Source organism: Artemia franciscana, chromosome 3 (genome assembly GCF_032884065.1).
Source record: "Artemia franciscana chromosome 3, ASM3288406v1, whole genome shotgun sequence".
NCBI lineage: Eukaryota > Metazoa > Arthropoda > Branchiopoda > Anostraca > Artemiidae > Artemia > Artemia franciscana.
In genome coordinates this window covers 45011952-45033605 of record NC_088865.1, presented here as the reverse complement: position 1 = coordinate 45033605, position 21654 = coordinate 45011952, and the positions used below count along the sequence as shown (strand labels likewise).

At 35.5% G+C, this 21654-nt stretch overlaps 1 protein-coding gene across 1 annotated transcript; it reads right to left on the bottom strand.

Moving 5' to 3' along the window:
* Positions 1-736: 736 nt before the first annotated feature.
* Positions 737-18845, bottom strand: LOC136025314 (ferritin light chain-like). Its single transcript, XM_065701220.1, has 5 exons — positions 18692-18845; positions 5314-5512; positions 2847-3041; positions 2470-2604; positions 737-953 (listed from the first exon to the last, which is right to left on the bottom strand). Exons 2-5 carry the CDS (start codon positions 5509-5511, stop codon positions 810-812), a joined length of 672 nt encoding a protein of 223 aa, XP_065557292.1. The 5' UTR covers position 5512; positions 18692-18845; the 3' UTR covers positions 737-809.
* Between the last annotated feature and the right edge of the window lie 2809 nt (positions 18846-21654).

Here is a 21654-nt window from a genome sequence, read left to right as displayed (position 1 = left end):
GGTTAAAAGACACGCAACATCGGACACGTGAGCGAGTCACTGAAAATGAACCTGGACAGCGAGAATAAAAACGTGTCAAAATTGAAAATGACGGTGATTGGGTTTGGGATTTTAAAATGGATAAGGGCATCAATGCCTACCATACCTTTGAAAATCAGAAACCTGGATTAGATAAATCGTTGGAAGAAAAAGAAGTGTTTGTCCCACGACCTGAATAATTAAGAGAAACAAAGGTTTGGCGATATGTCTTTCATAATGACAAAAGACAAGCCGAGGCAAAAGAATAAGTTTCTGTCCCACCACCTGAACAATTAAAAGAAACAAAGATGGTCATCAATTTCTACCATATCTTTGAATATCAAAAACCTGTACTAGATAAAATGTTGGAAGAAAAAGAAGTTTGTGTCCCACCACCTGAACAACTAAGAGAAAAAAAGGTCGGCAATGTGTCTTTTAAGACAAGCCAAGGAAAAGAAGGAGTTTTGTTTCACCACCTGAACAATTAAAAGATACAAAGATTCGGTGATATGTCTTTCATAATGACGAAAGACATGTCGAGGCAAAAGTTGAAGATCCAATAAAAAAGTAACTTTACAAAGGCACTACTTATAATTTATAAATTAATTTCCCACTTTTTTACTTTTCAACGAAAAGAAATTTGCAGCTGAAAGAAATCTTTGAAGAGCAAACTCAGCGCAAAACCTCTGTCATCAGCTAGGCTGAACATACAACTCAGTCAAGCAAATAAAAAGGCTTTTAATGATCGTCCATTACTAAAATTAAAAGGGTATGAACTAAAATTGTGTAATTTAAGCAATGTACTGGTCGAATAAATCAAGGGCCAGCCCTTCTTCTTCTGTGGTGAATGACTGAAGAACAGTCATAAATCCGGAGAGCTCACGCATCTTCTTGACATACTTTTCGGTGTATTTTTCTTCGAGGAAATGTGCAAGCTATAAATAAAAAGATGTACAATTTATTTTATCGAAATCCATATTAATTCTCTGTTTAAAAAGAACGATATCAAATAAGAATGCATTGTGTCAACAGAAAAAAATGAATATTTTGTTACAAATTAAATCCAAACTTTCTCAAGGAATATTTCTCATCGCTCTAAATATTGAAGTAAAATAAACAGGGAGGTATGCAAGGGTGCCCCACCTCCCAATAAAAAATCTTGAATTTCTTGGCTTTTAAGTATGAATTGATTCAATATTTTATTATTGTTACCCCTCCTATCCCCCCCCCCGAATATTTTATATAAAAATATATTCTCTTAAGCAGCCGAGCGTGCCCAAATTTGGTTGGCCCAAGAAAACTATTAGAATGAAAAGTGACATAATGTGACTAATTTTGATCTGATTTGTCGCAGCTTATTATATTTAACAGTGTTCGCTGATCCCAAACAAAATTCACAAATGATCTGTCTTTCCGTTTTTTAAATTGAGATACCAAAGACAACCATTTTCAACTAACATACCCGAAAAGGTATTTTTCAAAATCTAGAGGGGGAGCAATACTCATGTTGTGGCAAATGACCCCTCCACTTAATTGATACCACTTAAAAGGTCATTTGTAATATTTAAGCTATATCATATAAATTAATAATTTATTTTTCTTTGAATCTAAGAAAAATTACAAGTTGTGGAAATTCCTGGAGATCGTCTACTTTTCATTTCCTATTCTATTGGCACATTTACGAAAACAACCTGGTTTTTCAATTTATTATTTACCTTCATGGCCATTAGTGAGGTTTAAAATATGTTTAATTTTTCCCTTGAAAAATTGACTTTTTTTACAGACAAGGCGATCAAATGAAAATCGCAGTATGCTTGAAACTCCAATCCCTAGACAGGATCGTTACTAGCCAAAATTTTTTGGGGGGAGCAAGAGATTTTACCGACTTGCTGGTCATTTTTACCGGCTGTTTTGGTCAAAAATTAGCATAATGCCGGTTTCAAATACAATACGTAAAATCACTGCACGAGTAAATAAAACCGCTGTAGTTTCCAACCGAGATTCAGATTTTGGAACATACCATGTCTCTATTTTAATACTGTTTATTTAAGCAAATGGAAAATTGTGGCACCATCTTTAAAATCATGGCAGGAGTCGGTAAAGCTGCTGTGTCTACCAACCAAGTTCGAAATTTCTGTAGATGAAATGGCATTATTTGTCGGGGTCTTTATTGAACCGAACAAAAATTTTTAGGGGCGTCGGAAAATTCGTGCTGTGAAGCGCTACAATTTTACAGACTTCTCTTTTTTACCGAGTGACTAAACACATAACAGAGGGGGGGGGGGCTTCCTATATATGTGAAGGCCCCGCCCTTAGGAGGTGTCGTATCTGTAAAGAACTTCACACTAACCATAAATGTGGCTGGAGCAAAGAACTGAATATTATCAGAAAGAGCTCCACCCAGACACTGGCTTAATATAGTTTTCTATCCACCTTAATTCAAAAACTCACCACGGCATCCTCATTTTCAGTTCCATGTGCTGCAGTCTTGTGGATAAGCTGGCGGATATTAGTGATTAGGTCCCGGGTGACATCAAGGGCATGACCAAGTGAGTGCTTCTCTCCACGTTCGTCTTGGAGCCTTAGCTAAAATCAAATCACTGGAATTATTTATTTGATAACTTTCTCTCACCCTTCCCCCGTAAAAAAATGAAACAAAAACTTAGAGAATTGGAGGTATATGCACATTGTTTAGCTCAAAACAACAGGTCCTTACCACAAAATATTTAAAGCAGTGGGATATTTGCCCTTGCAGCGTGTTACATTGCTATAGGTTTGAAGAAGGTTCAAATTTTACCACTAATAAAATGAAAACAGTAATAACTTACGTTCTGAAGGGAAAGACTATCTGAAGTGCGGCGAGTGCCATTTTTAAACTGAACAGTGATCTGATTCAAATGACCACCTCGGAGTGTGACATAATCAATCAATTCAAGGGCGTCATTCCAATGTTCATCGGATAAGCCTTGGAAATACTTATAGAACCCATTTCTATTCTTAATATCCTTGTTGAAATGACTTGCCTAAAAGAAAAAAAGAAAAAGGTTATCATATTCTTGAGAATATCGTATTCTCATTTTGATTTATATGCGCATGGTTTATATATCTATTTAAATTTTGGGGTGGGAAAATAGCAAAGGACAGCAAACTCTGTAGCAGGTAAGGGCTCAAGCAAAGTGCTCAGGGCAATATTATTTTGAACCCCTATCCCTGGTAATCCTATCTTTTATGAAATATTCTTAAGTGATACAAAAACAGATGTTGTACTGGAGACGGTTAAACTCCCCCACCTCCAGCTACCTCACTGAAGTACATGAGTGTTTGTTTAATTATAGCAGCAAGGAGTATAAGTACTTCTTCTTAATGCTAGTAAAAAAAGAATTGTCTTGGATGAAATATATTAAATTGACAATTGACGAATCAGAATTTATTTTTATTTTTATTCTAACGCTTAGCACTAACATTTTTCTTTTTTGAAATATCAAATCAAAACTTAATTATTGATATAATTTAGAATCAAACTTTTGTAGTTTAGCTTTTTTAATACTAGCCTAATATGAAACTGATTTTTTTTTCACTGAAATGAGGATAATTTCATAGAACTAAACTGATCTAATACCGAAACGAGAGGTGCCCGACTAATTCCCTTCCAGAAAATCCTCCTGGAAATTTCCCCATCCTGGATTTCCAAATTCCACTCGATCTACCACTGACATTTGGCCAAGAGATTAAGAAGAACAAACTCGGCAAGTCCTTGAGCTTCCTTATTCAAGCTAGGTATGCTTATAGACGAAAGGAGAAATAAAACCTAAAGAAACCTAATGCGGAAAACTAAATAAAACAGCAAAATAAACTGGCCAATGGGAAAACACGTTTCTAGAAATTACCCAACTCTTTGTACTAAATAAAAATAGGTCAGCTGAAAGTAAGCAGCAACATTAAAACTTAAAAAGAAAAGATATCATAACGTATATGAGGAGAGCTACCCCTCCTCAATACCTCGTTTTTCAAGTTAGAGTTTGACGTTTGTCTCCGACCATTTATGAATAAATCTTGAAACACAGGGGCTGTTTAATTAGTATAATAGCCTGTTTTAAAAGTTCAGAAAAAATCTAGCGTAAAGGGTAAAGTATTGAGGAGGAGGCAACCCCTCATATACGTAATAATTTTTGTTCGCTCAAAGATTAATTTTTAATGTCGCTTTTCTTACTTTCAACTGCAAATAAAACTTGTTCTTTTCATTTGATTTCTAATCGTTTTTTAAATAATACCAGAAAATCCAGCTCCTTCTCCGTGAAAAATGCATTTTCCCCATGAATGATGCCTCTGTGAAAATATTCTCTCGTATTAAAAATATTTTTACATGTTTATCCCCCCGAATTTTTGGTCCATTAGAAAGGGCACTATAATTTTGATTCCGAATCAAATGAGCCTTCTCCCGATCTTCTAGGATCGCTAGTTTGATACGATCATCCCTAGAGAAGAAAAACTAGCAAGTAAACACGCATCCGTGATCTTTTTCCGGGCACAAAATGCAAAATTCCACATTTTTGTATAGAGGGGCTTGAAACCTCTATAGTAGTTCTCAGATATGCTAATTCTAATGGCGAGATTTTCATTAAGATCACTTTACGTTTCGGGGTTGTTTCTCCTCTTTTTTCAAAAATTGGGCAAATACTCTCAGGCTTGTAGCTTTCGATGGGTAACATTAAACTTGATGCATTTTATATATTTTGAATATGCATTAAAAATCGACTGATGTGACATATCTATTGTTATCAATGCATCGCTCCTTACTTAAAGTTTGTTACCACGAACTGTTTTAAAACTGATCCTCTCTTTGGTGTATTTGAGGATAAACGTTTCCCTTGAAGACAAAATGGAGAATAAATATAATAATCAGAAAGTGATTCTATTAATAATTAGGACGGTCTTCGTAATCAGAAATGACGTATGAAAACAAGAAAGGAAATAAAAAATGAAAAGAGAAAAATCAAATAGGTGAAAAAGGAGGATTTTGTCAGCTAGTTGCAAAATATGAAGATGAAAAGGAAACAAATATTTCGACAGGGACCTCCGCCAAGTCGCACTCAGTGTTCAAAAAAAAATATAAGAAAGAGAAAAAAAACAAAACAACAACAAAATCTAATCTTCTTAAAATCTTAAGAATCAAAATCAAAATATTATAATCAAAAATCAGTCTTCGTTTGTTTTTCTTGGTGTATTTTCATGTTGTTTTGTTTGGAAGGCACCAAATGAAAACAGAGGTTAAGGATTAATAACTCATTTTCTCACCAACATAGTAAATTTCAGGCTGTGCTCCAAATGTTCATTTATCAAATTTTGCAAATGATAAAGATTAACATCATTGAAACTTCTGTGGGCCGAAAAGCATTCTTTCCTGTTTTTGTTGTTGTTCACAAGCTGCTTATAGCATGTAGTTGCTGATGCAGTTGCTACAGCTGCCAGTAAGATAAGAAGAAGGCCTTTCATCCTAAAAGCAAATTAAAAATAATAAAATGACTATAATGTGTCAAATGGCTATAATGGCTATAATAGCTGCTTGTAGCATGTAGTGGCTGATGTAGTGGCTCCAGCTGCCAGTAAGATAAGAAGAAGGCCTTTCATCCTAAAAGCAAATTAAAAATAACAAAATGACTATAATGTGTTAAATGGCTATAATGGCTATAATAGCTGCTTGTAGCATGTAGTGGCTAATGTAATAGCTCCAGCTGCCAGTAAGATAAGAAGAAGTCCTTTCATCCTAAAAGCAAATTAAAAATAACAAAATGACTATAATGTGTCAAATGGCTATAATGGCTATAATAGCTGCTTGTAGCATGTAGTGGCTAATGTAGTGGCTCCAGCTGCCAGTAAGATAAGAAGAAGGCCTTTCATCCTAAAAGCAAATTAAAAATAATAAATGACTATAATGTGTCAAATGGCTATAATAGCTGCTTGTAGCATGTAGTGGCTAATGTAGTGGCTCTAGCTGCCAGTAAGATAAAAAGAAGGCATTTCATCCTAAAAGCAAATTAAAAATAATAAAATGACTATAATGTGTCAAATGGCTATAATGGCTATAATAGCTGCTTGTAGCATGTAGTGGCTCCAGCTGCCAGTAAGATAAGAAGAAGGCCTTTCATCCTAAAAGCAAATTTAAAATAACAAAATGACTATAATGTGTCAAATGGCTATAATGGCTATAATAGCTGCTTGTAGCATGTAGTGGCTAATGTAATGGCTCCAGCTGCCAGTAAGATAAGAAGAAGGCCTTTCATCCTAAAAGCAAATTAAAAATAACAAAATGACTATAATGTGTCAAATGGCTATAATGGCTATAATAGCTGCTTGTAGCATGTAGTGGCTAATGTAGTGGCTCCAGCTGCCAGTAAGATAAGAAGAAGGCCTTTCATCCTAAAAGCAAATTAAAAATAACAAAATGATTATAATGCGTCAAATGGCCATAATGGCTATAATAGCTGCTTGTAGCAAGTAGTGGCTAATATAGTGGCTCCAGCTGACAGTAAGATAAGAAGAAGGCCTTTCATCCTAAAAGCAAATTAAAAATAATAAATGATCATAATGTGTCAAATGGCTATAATAGCTATAATAGCTGCTTGTAGCATGTAGTGGCTAATGTAGTGGCTCCAGCTGCCAGTAAGATAAGAAGAAGGCCTTCTCCTTTCATCCTAAAAGCAAATTAAAAATAACAAAATGGCTATAATGTGTCTACTTGTACGGTTACAGTTCCCGTGTTATGACAAATAGAAAAGACTTGCAAAAAATCTTATGATTAAAAAACCTTTCACCCCTCGTACTGTTCGGACTTCTGTAAACAACCTTCATCTCGAGATCTGTGTCTTCATTACTCATAACATGGAAAACAGGCCCGCCATAATCAAGATAACTAACTATAAAAGACAAATGAACGGGAATAGAAAGTATAATATATACGGATATTCCTTCCCGTGAGTCTGAATAATTTTTCTTTTATTAAAGTTGTAGAAGAGATAAATTTCGTTTTCAGTAATGTGCAATTTAAGTTCTGGTTTTTTAGAAGGCAGGAGGGTGCGTTGGGTGCTCTTCTCTAGTTTGTCGTTGTTTCTGCTCCTTTAGAGATTTTCTTGGCTGTTTACTGTAATTTCTCTTCGTTTTGAGGTTAATTTATTTTTTTATAGTAATCAATGGTAGTTTCACCCTTGAAAAGTGGTTTGACTTTATTTCTGTTCATCTTAGTTCTAATGTAGCTCTTTTCTTTTCTTTGAAAAACCTCTTTGCTGAAAATGCTTTCTAAGGCAATTTCAATTCTTTTTTTAACTGACGTAGTCTATTTCACTGGATGAGTAAAGGATATTTTTAATATTTTCAGTTTTATATGTGAAAACCCAAATTTTGGCTTACGATTTATATGTTCTGCAAAACTTTGCATTATTGTTATAATAGTTATGCTATAATGCTTTGGAGTGATGGATAGAAGGAGAAATGCTCAATCATATGGTTTAAAAATCGGAGTAATCTTAGTGGCTCAGTAGGGCTAACAGAATTTTAATCCCTACCATGTGACAGCCTTGAATACAGACAAATATAAATCAACTATCCCATCTTTCATATGAACTGAAAATTTTCACTTAGTATTCTAGATATTACCTGAGATATAGCTGTCACACTCTTTTGACAACCTTGGATGCACGCAGTTGTTTTGATTTAGTTTCAACTAAACTCTCTAAGCCTTTCTTGATATATTGCTGATATACCCTTCGGAGAAAACTGGATCAACATTGTGTCTTTAATTTAGTTTAATATCCCCAGAACTTAGCCAGAAGGTCAAAAATAATACACTTAGTTTTTAATTCCTGGGATATTGCACGGACATACTTTTGTCAATCTTAAGGCACATAGTTTATTTTGATTGGGTTTTACATACCCCACAATTTTCCCTGAAAGTTTTAATTCGATATCCTATTCAATTCCTGAGATATTGCATCTATGCTATTTCGACAACCTGGATTCATTTAAAGTTTTTGATTTAGTTCAACAATAACAGTAGCAGTAGTAATTGTTGTAGTAGTAGTAGCAGGAGTAGTAGCAGTAGTAGTAGCTGCAGCCGTAGCTAGTTAGAGCTGCAGTTATAGGTAGTCAGAGTCGTATGTAGCCACAACCACAGTTCCAAGTAGTCACAGTAGCAGTCACAAGTAGTCGCAGTCACGAGTAGTCCCAGTTACTGTGTAAAGTGTTCCCAGTCACAGTCATAAGTAGTTGCATCCAAAGTCGTAAGTAGCTACAAACGCAAATAGTTGTTGCAGTCAAAATCCCTTGTGACCACGATTACAGTTCCAAGTAGCCACAGTCACAGTCAAAGGTAGTTGGAAGCACAGCCGCAAGTCACTGGAGTTGCATTTATTCGCAGTCGTAAGTATTTAGTCACAAGTGGTCACAAACGTTAGCAGTCAAAGTCGTAGGTAATCACAGTAGCAGTTGTAGTAGTAGTAGCAGTAGAAGTCGAAGTAGTAGCAGTAATAGTTGTAGTAGCCCTGGATGGTTTAATTTAATACCCTCGGCTGTCCCTTCGATATCGCTGATACACCTTTTTGATAACTAGAATTCTTGTATCCCGTTTTGATTTTGTTCTACATATAATCTAACATCCTCTGAAAGTTTCACAATAATATATTTAGTCATTCCAAATATATTGGAGATACGCCCTTTCACCATCAATATGTAATTAAATACCCCCCAGTAGTATGCACTTACTGCTTTTTACTTATTTCAACATCACACTTTACATGCCCTGAATCATAATGCCCTAGATCATGAATCAACTTAATGCCCTAGACCATTCCTGGGATGTTGCTGATCCGCTCTTTAGACAACCTGCTTGCACATACTGGGTTTTGATTTGTTTCAACAACCCCCTAAACACTCCCTGGAAGTTTCACCTCAATAGCCTTAGCGCTAGTAGTAGTTGTCGCCATAGTAATGGAAGTAGTGGTGGCAGTAATAGCAGTATGCACACAGCACTTTCTGCTTAGTTCAACATTCTTCTCAATATTTCTTGTAAGCTTAAACTTAATAAACTGAGTCGTTCATGAGAAATTTCCGATACACCATTTTGACAACTTGTATACATTGTGTGGTTTGATTTATTTCAACATCCCCTAAAAAAATCGCCTAAAGGAAAGTTTTTTCAAACTTTCCTTTAGTATTCACTTTGTGGTTGCTTTTGACTCGGGACCAAAAAAGGTTGCCGACCCTAGTGTTATAAAGAATTTATTCTTTATTGTAATTCCTTTTCGTATTTCTTGGGGTTGAGGCTTCAAAATAGTTATCATACACATTTCTATCACACACTTCTTTGAACGCTTTTCTAACCCTTTTGGGCCGTATTATGAGGGAATGTTATGTTTTCGTTTATTATCCTTCTGCATCGGGGCTCCCTTAACCCAAGGCTCGTAAAACTTCCAGGTGAATGGAATAAATTTGGCCATTTCTTTAAGCCCCCTTTGTTAGATGGGGACCATCTCTGTGGCTGCAAGATTTTACATATAGGGTGAAGTTTCCACGGTGGTTAGTTTTCCAGGGTGAATTTTCCTGGAAAGTTTTCCGCGGGGGGAATTTTCACTGAAGAATTATCCGCGAGAGAATTTTCTGGGAGATATTTTCACCAGGAGAACAAGCTAAACCCCATAGCAGATCCGTCAAAATCAGGAATGGTTAATTATATATAGCTTTTTTAAACTGATAGTAGTTGGTATAGTGAAACAAGACAAATGAAGTTTTATGCTTAGAAGCATACCATGATCTAATCACTTTCTTTTTCAACCTTTGCTGTCTCACTATATGTTTTATCCTTTTTCAATTTTTTGTTTCAGTTTAATTTTAAAAGGGAAACCAGTTGGTCGAAAACAATTAATTTGATGGTTTTCAACATTTTTTGTTCTCATTTGTTATCAATAATTAGCAGCATTTCCATTCTGTATCTATGGCGTATATCATAAGCATAGCCGTATTAGCAGATATATATATATATATATATATATATATATATATAATTATATATATATATATATATATATATATATATATATATATATATATATATATATATATGTATATATATGCATATATATATATATATATATATATATATATATATATATATATATATATATATATATATATAGAGAGAGAGAGAGAATAAAATAGGAACACACGGATTTAGACATACTAACACACAAAGAAAATATGTGTACAAGTAAACACCCACTCAGACTCACAGGCAGAGAGAGACATAGACAAAAACATCCACAAACACACACAAGAGCCAGACCCAAAAACACACAAAAACAGACACATAGACAAGCAGATATACCGCTCAGAAACACAATGTCAGAGAAAGAGACAAGCACACAGCTATTCAGACATACAGATACAGAGACAGAGAGAGACGAAAACACAAAAACAGACACAGATTTAGATATACAAACATACAGAAACAAGTAAACATCCAATCAAACACACACAAAGAGAGAGAGAAAGACAAGAAAACAGTCGCTCTAACTCACAGGCACAGAGAGAGAGAGAGAAAAGCCATCTACAAAAACACAAACTCAGTCACACAAACACAGAATGACAGGCACTACAGCAAGCAAATATTCACTCAGAGAGATAGGTACATGGACAGAGATAGAGAGAGAGGGAGATAAAAAATAGACAGAAACATAAGCAAACACACAGTGTCAGACACAAAAACACACAAAAAGAAACAAGCAAACAGCCGCTCAGACACACAAACTCAAAGAGTGATAAAGACAGGCACACGTGCAAACACACAGATTCAGACAGACAAAGACAAACATGGAGACAAGCGAAAACCCACTCAGACACGTTGACATGAAGAGAGAGACAAGCAAACGACCACTCAGACATACAGATAAAGAGAGAGCAAGACAAAAACACATCCGAACACTTAGTCAGATACAGTGTCTGATACAGAGTAAGACTTAAAAACACACAAAGACAGATACAGAAAAATACAAACAACCGCTCAGACATAAAGACACAGTGAGAGAGACATACGAACAGGCAGTCAAACATACATGCACAGAGAGAGAAAAAGACAAGCAAATATGAAAAAACACACGGAGTTGGAAACAAAAAGATAGAAATAGAGACAAGTAAACAGCTGCTCAGACAAATAAGCACAGAAACAGTGAGAGAAACAAAAGACACATACAAACACGCAGATTCAGACACGCAAACATACAAAGACAGACAAAAGGACAAGCTAATATCGGCCCAGACTGAGAGAGAGAGAGACAGAGAGAGAAAGAAAGACATACAAACAAACAAAGTCAAACCCACAAACACAAAGATCTGGACACACAAACACTCAAAGACAAATACGGGGACAAGAATACATCTGCTGATATTCACAGGCAGAGACAGAGAGAAAGACAAAAAAACAAACAAACAAACAAAGACAAAAAGACCATACAAAGACAGACACAGAGACAAGTAAAGAACTGCTCAGACACACAGGCAGAGACAGAGAGAGAGAGAGAGAGAGAGACACATACCACACAAAGTCTGACATAAGAAAACGAAAAGACAGAAGCCTGCAAACACTCGCTCAGACGCAAAAACACAGTGAGAGAGACAAGCAAACAGGCAGTCAAACCCACAGACAGAGAGAAAGAGACAAGCAAACACTTACAAACACACAGGATTAGACACAAAAACACACAAAGACAGATAAAGAGACAATCCAACAGCCATTCGGGCAAATAGGTACAAAAAGAGAGAAACAAGCAAACCCAAAGATTCAAAAACACCAACACACAAAGACAGACAAGGGAACAAGCAGCCAACTGCTGAGATGTATGGGCCCAGAGATAGATAGAGCGACAAATACATAGAGTCAGACATGCAAACTCACAAAAACAGACAGAGAAACAAGCAAACACTCGCTTAAACACACGGGCACTAAGAGAGAGAGAGATATAGAAACACAAGCAAACACCGAGATTAAGACATACAAACACATAAAAACAGACACAGAAATATGCAAACACCCACTCAGACGATCAAGCATAGTAAGAGAGACCAGAAAACAGCCAGTCAGACACACAGACAGACAAAGATAGACAGGGGAACCATAAAACAGCCATTTAGACACACAGGCAGACAGAGAGATAGATAAAAATGCAGACAAACACACAGAGTCACAAACACAAACACACAAAAACAGTTATGAGGACAAGCAAACACCAACTTGGAAAATAGGCTGAGAGAGAGAGAGAGAAAGAGAGAGAGAGAGAGAGAGAGAGAGAGAGAGAGAGAGAGAGAGAGAGAGAGAGAGATAAAGAGATAGAGACAGAGAGAGAGAGAGACCAAAACACACTCAAAAACACACACAGAGTCAGACCCACAAACATACAAAAGCAGACACAGAGATAAGCAAACATCTCACTCAGAGACACAGGCACAGATAAAGAGAGAGAGAGAGAGAAAAAAGAAAATAGACAAGCAAACAGTCACCCCGACACACAGGTAGAGAGAGAAAAAAAGAGAGAAACACATTCAAACACACAGATTCAGACATGCAAATAAACAGAAACAAGCAAACATCTGATCAGACACACAGACACGCAAAAACACACACACACACACTCATACAAACACATATACAGAGAGAAAGAGAGAGAGAGAGAAAGAAAGAAAGAGAGAGAGAGTTTGTTTGAGCAGTCGCTCATACAAACAGGCACAGAGAGATAGAGAGACAAAATACCCACAAACACACAGAGTTAGACACACAAACATAAAAAGGCAGATAGGGGGACAAGCAAACATCCTCTCAGACATAAAGGCGTAGAGGGAGAGATAGACAAAAAACACGTACAAACACACAGAGTGAGATACATAAACACACAAAGACAGACAGAGAGAGAGAGAGATAAGCCAACACCTGGTCAGATACATTGCCACAGAGAGAGAGTGGTAAGCAAATACCCACTCAGAAACTCCGGTACGGAGAGTAAAAGAAACAAAAACACATACAAATACACAGATTCAGACACCCAAAATCACAAGGGATATATGAACTTGAGGTTAGTCTACACTAGGCTAACTACTTTTAGGTTAGGTTGCCTTAGGTTAGCGTGCTGGCCATGCTAACTAAACCTAAACGATCCTAACTTAAAAGTTGTTAACATAAAGAAAGCAGCTGTTTGCTTTTCCCTGCGTCCGTCTTTGTTTGTTTGTCTGACTCTGCGTGTTTGTAAGTGTTTGCTGGTCTCTATCTCTCTGTCTATGTGTCTGACTGGCTGTTTTGCTTGTCTCTCTCACTGTGCTGTTGTGTCTGAGTGGGTATTTGCCAGTCTCTGTGTCTCTCTTTGGTTGTTTGTATGTCTAACTATGTGTGTTTTTATGTGTTTCTGCCTCTCTCTATTTCTGCGCCTGTTTTTCAGAGCGAATGTTCACTTTTCCTCGTGTATTTGTTTGTCTGACTCAGTTTGTGTTTGTATGTGTTTCTCTCTATCTCTCTCTCTCTCTCTCTCTCTCTCTCTCTTTCTCGAGAGAGAGAGAGAGAGAGAGAGAGTGAGAGAGAGAAAGAGAAAGAGAGAAAAAGAGAGAGAGAGAGAGCGAGAGAGACGGAGACAGATACAGAGACAGAGAGAGAGAAATAGAGAGAGAGAGAGAGAAAGAGAGAGAGAGAGAGAGACAGAAAGACAGAGACAAAGATGGAGACAGAGAGAGAGAGAGAGAAAGAAAACACATACATTACACACTGAGTCAGACAAACAAATACACAGCGGAAAGCGAACATTCGCTCAGACAAACAGGCACAGAAATAGAGAGAGGCAGAAACGCATAAAAACAAACAGAGTTAGACATACAAACAACCAAAGAGAGACACAGAAACTGGCAAACACCCACTCAGACACAACGTCAAAGTGATAGAGACAAACAAACTGCCAGTCAGACACACGGACATAGAGAGAGAGAGACCAGCAAACACTTACAAACACACAGAGTCAGACAAACAAACAAACAAAGACAGACACGGGGAAAAGTAAACAGCTGCTTTCTTTAAGTTAACAACTTTTCAAGTTGTTACTCTCTCACTCTCTCTCTCTCTCTCTCTCTCTCTCTTTCTCTCTCTTTCTCTGTGATTATTTGTCTGATTTGCTGCTTGCTTGTTCCCATATCAGTCTTTTTGTGTTCGTGTGTGGCTCATTTAAAATATATATTGGTGTACAATCAATGGTAAAAATAATGTTCACATATGCTTTGTTTTTCATAGATTTGTATTTATATTCCTTGGTGATAATGTCTGGTAATGCTCTTTTAATTTTGCTTTAAATTTCACTGTCTATTACTACATTATTTACATAGTTTGCAGTTTGGGCAAATTCCCAAGATCTGTGTAATGAAATTAGTGCAGCCAAAGGCCTTTCTTTTTTCTTTTTCATTCATTTGAGTGATAATACCAGAGAGATGACGATATGATCAATCAGCAGGCAACATGTTACCACCAGCAGTAGCAAAAAACTGGCCTTCGTCATTAACTAGTGGTTTTATGTTTGTATTCTCTTTAAGAACTAGCATCTCAAAGGGAATACAAACATAATGTGAGAGTAACATAAAAAGTTACTCTCACATATCCACCATCATAAAAGCTGAATTATTTCGGTATCCCAAAAGATTCTGATCTCTCACTGTCATAACAACGCACGCATACATATCCAATAGTGTTACTACTAGTAATTGTTTCATAGTTCAAATATTTGTCTTTATCAGCATTAAACGCAATAATAACTTTATCATGTGCGCACACTTTCTTGAAATTTCCATCTTGCCTTTTTCTTCTTAATTACAATATAAGTGTTTATCCTTCTAATGCACAAATAATACTGTTTGAAAACATAGTCTAAAAAATTGATGGTCCTTAAAAAAATTTTATTCGAAAAAATTGATCTAAAAAAATTCTAAGTTAAAAAAAAATCTAAGTCCACAAAAACTCTAATCCGAAAAAAGGGGTCGGGCAAAATGTTAGGTGAGGGGTGTTTGCGGTCCCTTGGAGGTGGATAATAGATGACCATAAGTTCCCTCTAAAAAAATGCAATAGCAATCGATTCATTGGTGATTTAAGTCTGCTGGTTTACTTTACCCAAGCACATGTCAAAAGAAAAAAAGAATAGCAGATTTATCGCTTGTTGATTCATTATAATTCAATTTACATAATAAAATGTGTCTGATTTACTTTATTCAAGCATGTATTATAAGACTAGTTTCATTCTAGCCAAATAAAAATTTTATTCATATAATTGTCATGCCCTGAATATTAAGTATTATAATAACTAGTCATTAAGTGGTCGAATATAAGTTAGTCACGTCCTGACAGGAATATATAGGCTACTAAACCAAATCTTGTGCTAATAGGGTTATGCTAATGATGTGCGTCAGGGATCTGGAATGGCACAACTACTAACTGTTGATAAGAGAAGAGAAAAAAAATAAAGAAAACCATTGAATTAATTATTTTTGGCCAACTGTTGTCCCTTTTATAATTAAACTGAAATAAAAATATTGAAAAGAGATAAAACTTTTAATAAGACAGTAAAGATGGAAAAAGAAAGCAGATAGATCATTATATGCTTCTAATAATGAAGAGAATAGCAAAATCTTGGACGATTAACCCAAACAAGTTTTAGTTTAATAAATAAAGGTTAAATGAAATATAATTTTGGAAAAGTCAACGTACTTCGGCTTGATTAACAAAAGCAAAAATCCATTGAATTTTACAAGAAAAAGAGCAATCGAGTACATTTCAATTCAATTTTAAATTTTTTAATTTGTGTGGCCAAACTATTTGGGATTGATTGGGCGGTTTTACCGTAGCTTGTACAACTTGGAAAAGCGATCCGAACAAATGGCAGAAAACTAAAAGCCGACATCTACTTTCCCGTAAATCTTAGGAAAACCCTGAAATATCTCTTGTTTTCTTCCAGACAAAGATATAGTTTTAGAGAAATAGATAAATAGATGTAGTTTATATCTATAGATATATAACAAAGTTTATAGCTATAGATATAGTTTTAGATAAACATACATCATTAGGAAGTGTCAATTTTGTTTTTTGGATCAAACAGTGCAGAATTTGCTTTTTAAAATTCGGGAAAGGGTTATCCCTATAAACTTTGTAGTATACCTGCTAGGAAAATGCCAAAAATCTCCTAAAAAATAACTCCATTAGATGAATTTGACAGGTCTTCAAATTTTCTGTAGTGCGACCCGCTTTGATTGAAAACTTGGCCAGCACAATTCCATTGTCTTTTCAAAAGAAAATTCTTAATCATATCACAAATTCACAATAGGTATCAGTGATGAGTAGTCCCCTGAGGAAACTTACTAATGAACCCTTTGTCTTTGAGGTAGTCATCCAACGTTTAGGCTCACAAAATGATACTTAAGATATCAAATCCTCTTAAGAGACCGGTGTCTGTGTCTGATTTTAATTTATGGGACTAGGTTATTCATAAGATGACAAAAAGAAAACTTTCATTTTGTTAGAAGGCAACTCGGACCCACAAGATAGTATATGGCATACAGCAGTCACTCTGTCTTGTGTTTGTGCTTGAATTGTCATGTTGGTATTATTTAAAATTTTTCTGGTCTTTTTTTTTCTTTCAATGTTCACTGTTATACTGAAATTTTCAGGCGTTGTCGATAATTTTATCTCATTTTAATTATAAACCATTAAATCAGCAAACATGCCAAAGCATAAAGGGGGGATGATGTTAACTGGAAGAGACTCTAAAAATTCCGACACCTTGAAATTTCATCTTTATATCGAAGGAAGAATTTTGTTAATATAGTGTTTTGTTAATCTATGCCAGCCAAAAATGTACAGCTGGGCTTAGAACTATTCGGTGCTAAGAACTATTTGGTGCTACGATACAGCAAGAATTTCGGCCCAGCTCAACAGCAAACCAGGCTGCAGCAAAACTTAGAACCTAATTCAAAATTCACCCGAAGTCTTGGGAACCATTTTTTCAAGGTTTACGTTCAGGGAGGTACGGATTCTGGTCACAGCTGTATTTTTCATTTTGTTCGAATAAAGACATACTTTCACTGAACTTTTCAGGCCTTTCCAGTAAGTAAAGAGCAGAGTTAGGAATATCTTACACTTTCCAAAGGCCTAATTTGGGCCGCAGATCATCTCCTGAAATTTTGATTTATGCTTGAATTGTCATGTTGGCATTGTTTTAAACTTTTCTAGTCTTATTTTCTTTCCATGTTCACTATCATATTGAAATTTTCAGCTGTTTTCGATAATTTTATATCACTTTAATTATAAACCTTTAAATCAGCAAACATTTTACATAGCCTAAGCAAGCTCGAGCTTTAGAGGGGGGGGATGCAGTTTACTGGAAAGGACTCTAAAAATCTGACCGCTTGAAATTTCATCTTTATATCGAAGGAAGAATTTTGTTAATATAGTGTTTTGTTAAAAAGAGGCCAATACATTAGACTATTACAAGGTTATATTCCTGGTATGATTAACTCTAGGCCAAAAATGTAGAGCTGGGCTTAGAACTATTTGGTGCTACGATACAGCAAGAATTACAGCCCAGCTCAATAGCAAAGTAGGTTACGGCAAAGCTTAGAACCTACTTCAAAATTCACCTTGAGTCTTGGGAACCCTTTTGGTAAGGTCTACGTTCTGGGAGGTATGGATTCTGGTCACAGCATTTTTCTTTTTGTTAGAGTAAAGACTTACTTTCACTGAGTTTTTCAGATCTTTCAGTAAATAAAGAGCAGAGTTAGAAATCTCAGACACTGCCCCGAGGCCTAATTTGGGCTGCAGATGCACTTCCGAAGCTTTGATTTATGCTTTAATTGTCATGTTGGCATTGTTTTAAAACTTTTCTGGTCTTTTTTTCTTTCAATATTGACTGTCATGTTGAAATTTTCTGCCGTTTTCGATAATTTTATCTCATTTTAATTATAAACCATTAAATCAGCAAACATTTTATATAGCCTAGGCTAGCCAAGCATAAGTAGGGGGTGTAGTTTACTGGAAGGGACTCCAAAAATTCCGACACCTCGAAATTTCATCTTTATATCGAAGGATGCATTTTGTTAATATAGTGTTTTGTTAAGAAGAGACCAATACATGTGTGACTATTACAATATTATTTTACTGGTATGATTAAGTCTAGGCCAAAAATGTAGAGCTAGGCTTAGAACTATTTGGTGCTACGATGCACCAAGAATTACAGCCCAGCTCAATAGCAAAATAGGCTACAGCAAAGCTTAGAACCTAATTCAAAATTCACCTTGAGTCTTGGGAGCCCTTTAGGCAACGCCTACGTTCCGGGAGGTACGGATTCTGGTCGCAGCTGTATTTTGGTTTTTGTTCGAGTTCAGATATATTTTCACTGAATTTTTCAGGCCTTTCCAGTAAGTAAAGAGCAGAGTTTGGAATCTCAGAGACTGCCCCGATACCTAATTAGGGCCGCATATCAACTCCCAAAATTTTGATTTATGTAGTACAACATTTTTACAAGCTCATGTGAAGTAATTCTTTAAAACTTTTACTCAATTCAGCTGCTAAAACAGAATACATACATGAAGTCAATTTTGAACGCCTAAAAAAAATAATTACCTGTGTTGTAACAGTAGTTGCGTAGAAATAACAATAAAAAATGTATATCACGGGCTTTTAGTACGAAAAGCAGTAACTGAACACTGCAGTTGACCACCTTACGAGATCTAAGAGGCTTTGTTTTGAAACCTTCACTAAAATCCATTCATTAAACAATGTTTCTTTGTTTTTCTTATCAGTTCAAAATTTTGAAACGAAAATGTATCCATGTTCAAATATTGAAAACGCTTGCCTTGCAGTTAAAAGTAAACAAACAAGATTATATACTTACCATATCATGTTATTTATATTCTCGACCCTGCCATTTGTTAGAAGGCATTGTTCTATGTAATGAAACCGACTGTGGAAAAATGTAGTTATTCAGTTACTCGTTTATGTTATCAGCAGCTGCGGGCAGGGCAAAATGCAGCCATTTCGCAGCCATTCCTGAAAATCTCTAGAAGGCGTGATGTTGTGTAATATAGCCGTTGCGTAATCATAGCGAAATGGCGTCATTATGTAATCATTCCGATGGCTTTTATTTACTTTATTTTTTATATGGCATTTCTTATGTAATTTATGCAGTCATCGCAAAACGTAGTATCTTCTGGAATTTCCTATCACTGGTCAATCTTTTATCTGAGTTAACCATGACGAAATGCAGGTATTTTGTGGCCAGTCCTGCAATCTGCTATAGAATCTTTTTTTCTACGATGCGGTCTTGGCGAAATTCGGTTTTATTCTGTCATTCCTGTTGTCTTTATAAAGGCATTCCCTTTTATCGTTAAGCTTTTATGCAGTTTTTACCAAAAAAAAAACCCAGCCAATCTGCAATTTGTTAAGACATTGTTTATGTTACGTAACGTAGGCCTTGTCCACGGCAAAACATAATCATTCATGTAACTTTTTATAGGCCGTTGTCTGTGTCACTTAACAATTATGGAAAGTACTGCAAAATACAGGTAATTTGTAAGCACTACCATAATTTTTAGAAGAAAATTTCTTTATGCAGTCACGAAAAATAAGGATGTTATTACGAAAAATTTAGCGAAACATAACAAAAATTTTATTTTATGCAGTCCTCAAGCAGTCATGGAAAAATAGATCTAACATTTGTTAAGTTGGGAGAAAAATACATATTCTAATTAAGTTTGCAGACATGACATCATTTTCTGTCTCTCTTCCGCATTCCCTCTCTCTCTTTCAAATCCCCATATTCAGTGCTGTCAATTTACAAACATCTCTTCATCTCTCATCTCTTCCTCATCTCATCTCTTCCGCATTCCCTCTCTCTCTTTCAAATCCCCATATTCAGTGCTGTCAATTTACAAACATTTAGGGGAGGGAAGATATATCTTTCAAGATCGAGGGGGTATAAATTTTTCGTTTTAATCAATACCAAAAGAAGTATTTTCAATAAAAATGCCCCAATAAAGGAAATTTTTCAAAATGAAGGGCGTCTGAAAACCTAGGGGACGAATGCCCCCCTAACCTCAATTGATGCCACCGTAAATCTCCAAAATATACCTTGAGTTAGAAATGTTCCAAAGTTTCAAATATTTATCATAACATTAGTCATTAACACCTACAGTAAATTCAAAGCTGTTTTTTTTTTTTTTATAATATGTTTGTTATTGAAATAACTTATATTCAAAGAAATCCTTAAAAAAAAGTAACAATAGCACAGCGAAAGGACTGCATAATAGATTGAGCTGCTAAGCACAGTAAATATCATGGACAGGTTTGGGCCTTCGGCCCTTGTACAGGTCGGTGCGTTTTGCCTAGTCAGTGCCTAGGGCTTTGACCCTTGTTCGTGTATTATAATGACGTCAATTTCTCTTCATTTTCACATTTGTATACAAAACGACTTACAATTTAACAAATACAAGCATAAGAGCTAAGAACTAATAAACACACGAACCCCTCTATTAATTCAAATCTATGCTTACTATAAATTCAAAACAATTAGCATTTGAATTGGCTAAATTTGTCCAGCTTCTTTATACCCAGACAAAGCAAGTTCGCTAGGTTTGAATTGTGTGAATAATGGAAAGGCCCTTCGGATAAAAATCAGTTTACCCTAGTTTTTATATCTTTACTCCATTCATTATCGTCACTAATGAGTAAGTGGGCTTTTCCTAACAAACCGAGCTTGAGATATTTTTCTGTGAATAAACTTACTTGCAAGTCAAAAAATTTAGCTTTCAATATGATGAGCTTGTAAGTAAATATGCAAAAAAAAGAAAACATTATTGAGAATATTCATTTAAGCAAATGAATTTGCCTTTATTTTGTCAATCACTACCTAACATCCTCATCTATTTCTAATTAATACTGATGCTTATAAGAAAAAAGTCGGATAGGCAAACTGTTTTAGCAGGACTACAAGTAAAAAATGTTACAGCTTACACATGATATTGCGTTTGCGTGATTTCAGATCTAAATGACCATTTTTGGATTTAAATTAAAGTAATCCTGGTAATAATCAATAGTTGTTCAAAAATATAATGAAGGGATGATTTAATTTTGCAGTGATAAATTTCCCTTTCCCACATAGCAACATTGGCTCGCAATCTTTTATGTACGCAAGAATTTGTTGTAATTATAGATATTTTAAGCTCGGATGTTCAGTTTCCATATGAATACTGAGCTTGAGAGGCATTTCCATGAACAAATCTACTTGGTAATCCAAAAAGTTTTCAATGTAATGAGCTTTTCAGTACATATGCAAATATATTATTGAGAGATATTTTTTGGTAATTTACATACTTTTCTTTGGTATTGTTGTCCAAATGTCACACGACTGAGAGACACCTAGATTTTACAATAGTTTCCTAAGACCAATAAAACAACATATATTCTGGTTCATCCTTTGTCTGTGAAACATGAAACCTGTTTACATTTTTTTTTTTTTCAATCAATAATTTGTATTTAATTATGATAAATCTGGCCAGCTTCAGTATTCATGCTTTTTGAAACTTCTG